Genomic DNA, 4,661 nt, shown 5'->3' with positions numbered 1-4,661 from the left:
TTTTACAGCTGACATAACCATAAATAGATGACAAGTTGATTTTACCAACCTATAAAAGGGATGAATAAAACCAGCTCAATTCACAAGTCTTTTAACTTTCAATTTTTTATTAAAAAATTACATTTCAGGTTTCCATCTCCACAATGGCCCATTCTTTCTCGGCTACGGCTGTGGCTTTGGCTTTGGTTGTGGCTTTGGCTTTGGTTTCATGCGGCGCTGAAGGTGCCCGTCCTACTGACACCGATGCGGCTGTAGATGTTACAAAGTTTGGTGCTAAGCCAGATGGCGAGTCTAATAGTGCTATGGTAAGTTTGAACACAATCAAAATATGTTATTTTTGCTGCAGTTATTAGCCTTCTATTTATTCATCTAAATTATAACTCACATTATAATGTTCATTGCATGACAGGCATTTATACAGGCATGGAATGCGGCATGCAAATCATCAACAGGGCCATCAAAGCTTATTATCCCACCAGGGCGATTTATGATAGGGGAGACAATTTTCCAAGGGCCTTGCTCATCAAAACCTGTGACTGTGGAAATTCAGGGAACCATATTAGCAAACTCTGATATGTCTGAATTTACTGGTAAAGAATGTCTCTTATTTCAAGACGTTGATGGTTTGACAATCTTAGGTGGAGGAATTTTTGATGGGCAAGGTCAGTCTGCATGGCAGTATAGCAATTGTCGTTCATCTGATAATTGCAATAGCCCTTTACCAATTGTAAGTTCAAAGACCTTTTAGGTTAATTCTATAGTCCTATACAAAAATGCACTAAAAAGATCCTCATTTCTATTGGGGAATGCGAAAACTTGAGATACTAAAAATGGTTTTATTATCATCTCATCTCATATATTTTGGTGCAGTCTATTAAATTTCAAAAGGTAACGAATGGCGTTGTACAAGATATCAATTTGGTGAATAGTAAAGGTTTCCACATGACAATCACTAGCTGCAACAATTTTGTAGTTGAACGTCTCAATATTACTGCACCTGGAAACAGCCCAAACACTGATGGCATCCATATTAGTCGCTCTAATCAAGTTCGTGTATCTAACTCTGTCATTGGAACCGGTGATGACTGCATTTCTATCGGTGAAGGCTCAACCAATGTAAATATCTCTGGTATTACTTGTGGTCCAGGACATGGCATCAGGTAAAATCCTAAACAAAATAATCTTTCATGAATTCATAGTCCTTTTCTAGTAAATACCAATTATATTTTTCTAAATAAGTGCTTGAATTATCATCTTTTTCCAGCATTGGTAGCCTTGGAAAAAGGCCGGAGGAAAATAGTGTTAGCGGAATTTTTGTGTCTAACTCTTCCTTAACAAATACAACGAACGGTGTGAGGATCAAAAGCTTCCACAATTCACCTAAAATCGAAGCTTCCAACATCACTTTTGAAGATATAACTATGAATGAAGTTCAAAATCCCATCATTATTGATCAACATTACCGGTCTAAGAAGCACTCAACTGGCGGGGTAATAAATATATCTTACCTCTATACGTCATGACAAAGAAAAATAAGAAAATACAGATAGTAATATATGTATGTGTTTTAGCCAATTTTCATTAGACAATGTTACTAACTATGTTATTAACTAACTTATGTGATTTAGGTATCCCTTGTGAAGATTAGTGATGTTCACTACAAGAATATAAGGGGTAGCTCAATGTCAAATGTTGCAATCACTCTTAGTTGCAGTAGTTCAGTCCCTTGTGAAGGCATCGAATTAGCCGACATTGATATCACCCTTAGCTCCAACTGTTTAAAGAAGTTGTTGCCTCTTTCATCTTCATGCAGCTTTGCTAAGCCAGTCTTCAAGGGTAAACAAAACCCTCCGGCTTGTGAATAAGCCTTTTCGTTTATTGGTAATGTCATTGGCACGTAATTATGACAATTATTGTTATCTTAGTTTTTTGTTTTGGTAAATGTTGTATAAGTTTGATATTTTCCTTTAATGGAATATGTACTATTCTTTTATTTATGTCTTTGAAAGGAGTTACAATGTACTAATCGACGATTACTATTTCTTATAACACAATTTTTTCAAGATTTTTCATCATCCAGACAATTTCTAGAATGGGAAGAATTGTATATGTGGCATTTTAATTTGTTTATAAAAAATTGAATTATGGAATTATTTATCTAATAATCAATATTATGCATCAATTTTTGTCTTGTTGAAGAGAAATGTGGATGTGTAAAAACTATATATAAAATTCACCTCCACTTTGATTTTTTAATTTTGAAAGTATTTTATTTTTCCTTTTCAAACTCTAATGATAAGTAAGAGTGAAATCATATTCTCACAAAATTAAAAATATACAAATTAAATTATGGAAATGAAAACTGCACAGATTAAATGATAGTTCACCTAAACTACAGCCTACAGGTATTACGGAGGTATTTGAAATGATTTAAATAAGTTTACGTATTTTATTTTTTATAAAAAGATATGTAAAAAAAATAAAAAGATAATATAACCTAAATAAGTACACTTATATAGGTTATATCAAACACTCTCTTAATAGTGTAATTTACTTAATTTTTTTTTTATATAAATTTAATGAATAAATTGGGTCCAATTTCATCAAATTTAAATTTAAAGTCAATATAGGTCAATGTTATATCAATCTAAAATGTTTCCTAATTGACCAAACAGTTTTGGATGTAGCGGCGAGTCCTCTGAAGCATACTCCATCATATTCATCGTTCTAGGTTACGATTTGTTTTTGTTTTTACCTTGGCGACAAAGAATGTCAATTGTTAAATGCTCTTCTTGTCCTCGACTGCTCTCTGCGATTCTTCTATGAACTGATCGTCACTGACGAAGACGAAACCGATAAATTTGAGATTCTTAGTAGTAGTAAAAAACAGAGTTACGACGATCTTTCCAAAGCAACGTTATATACTATGGAGTTGAAACAACAAACACAACGAATATCCTTTAAAATCAAGCACAAATCAGAGAAAAAATCAAATCAATCATCGAAAGCTAGAGCTCACAACAATGTCAATGAATGTTAGAGAGAGAGAGGGTAGAGAGAGCGTGATTGTTGTGTTGGTTGGAACTAGGGTTTCCACGGAGAAGAGTGGAGTGGCGGCGCTCAGGTGCGCTCTGCGTGACGTTGTACGGACGAACGATGAAGTTTTGGTTCTGATTATGATGGATTCGGAGGGGGATGCATCGACGCCGTTGAATGCCGCAGGTGGTTGTTGTTGTATGGGAGATGAACGGTCTGATCAATCTATATGTGAGGAAAGCGATTCGTATATCAATTTTGTACATGAAGGGATCAATCAGAGAAAGGAATTTTACAGGCAGATCTTTAGACCTTATTATGATAGATGCAAAAGCATTGGAGTAAGTCCTTTTCCCATTAATATAACTTACCCACAATTAGCCCAACTTTGTAGGGGTTGAGCTCAACTAGTTTGTTTATCGTGCTTGAAAAATCAGCCAGCGAGTCAAGTTTTATGAATGATCCTAAAAATCTAGTTCAAACTTGTTCATTTACTTAAAGAATTGAGTTGAACCGAGCTCACGAACAACTCAATTGATCTGCAGCCCTAACTTAATCTAAACTCTGTTACGGGGTCATAAACAGAATATACTCATAAAAATATGTAAATAGATTATATCACAGACAGTTGCTTTTTTTGACAGGTTAAGTTTCAGGTGAAGATAGCCACCGGCTTCGAACCACAGGCCTTGGTAGTGGAAGAGGCAAACAACATCGATGCCACTTGGATTGTCATGGACAGGTCCTCTCTCTTGGCACGGGATCATTTGTTTCCAAAAGTCTTATTTCTCTGTTCCAATACTTTCTCAGCTGCAAGACTACCCAGTAAAATTTTTGTGTTTTGAGAGTCTCAACACATCCTGTGACTTAGAATGCATTGAGAATAGAGGAATAAGAATTTTGTAGACACAGGATTGTTAGCCCCTCTTTCTCCATTCTTACCATAGAAAAAAAATTTGGCCCGTAATTCTTTATTTTCAATTTTTTTGTCCCCTACCTCAATGCACTTCTAACCATTGAATTATGGCTTTAGATTCATGTGCTTGAGTTTCCCACTTAATCCAATAGATGAGAGTGTATTGATAGAGGGACAGCGATTTGGGAATTGGATGACTTAAATCCAGTATATAGCATTAGATGACTGAATTCATATGAAGATAGTTTCCTTTATTTACAGGTTCTTTTCTAGGGACCAAACTTTCCCATTGAATGGAACCCATTGCAATGTGGCTTTGGTGAGTGGTGATGACGACATTATTACACACAAGAATTTGCCTCTCCATGGAGCTGAAACTTCAGTAGTTCAAGAGCTAAACCCCAATCCAAAAGCTTCAAAGCCAGACAAGGGATTAGTCTTACAAGAGAAGTCAAACACAAATTATCCCTTGCCTGTTTCTCAAATCGAATATAGACACTATTTTCCTTCTCTTGCTAGTATGATCACAGAAGTTGAATCGTCATCAAACATGTTAATAATGTTAATACTATACCTATAATCCTATACCTATAATTTAATAATGTTAATACTATACCTATAATACTATACCTATAATTTAATACTCTATTGATCTGTAATTGATCTGTAGCTAGTTGTTGCTAGCCTAGCAATAGTTGTTGGCAGATAG

The 4,661-nt window shown here is 35.1% G+C and overlaps 1 protein-coding gene across 1 annotated transcript; it reads left to right on the top strand.

The window, feature by feature from the left end:
* Positions 1 to 3,023: 3,023 nt before the first annotated feature.
* Positions 3,024 to 4,661, top strand: LOC114316134 (uncharacterized). The gene is made up of 4 exons (XM_082918579.1): positions 3,024 to 3,377; positions 3,681 to 3,778; positions 4,214 to 4,427; positions 4,623 to 4,661. Exons 1-4 carry the CDS (start codon positions 3,024 to 3,026, stop codon positions 4,659 to 4,661), a joined length of 705 nt encoding a protein of 234 aa, XP_082774705.1.

Source organism: Camellia sinensis, chromosome 3, assembly GCF_055761805.1.
Source record: "Camellia sinensis isolate YWXY chromosome 3, ASM5576180v1, whole genome shotgun sequence".
Classification (NCBI taxonomy): Eukaryota; Viridiplantae; Streptophyta; class Magnoliopsida; order Ericales; family Theaceae; genus Camellia; species Camellia sinensis.
This window is presented reverse-complemented; position numbering and strand designations above follow the sequence as displayed.

Coding starts and splice junctions, on each gene's coding strand:
- LOC114316134 (XM_082918579.1), top strand. CDS start 3,024: ATGTCAATGAATGTTAGAGAGAGAGAGGGTAGAGAGAGCGTGATTGTT. Junction 3,779..4,213: donor ACTTGGATTGTCATGGACAG/GTCCTCTCTCTT, acceptor CTTTATTTACAG/GTTCTTTTCTAGGGACCAAA. Junction 4,428..4,622: donor ACACAAATTATCCCTTGCCT/GTTTCTCAAATC, acceptor ATTGATCTGTAG/CTAGTTGTTGCTAGCCTAGC.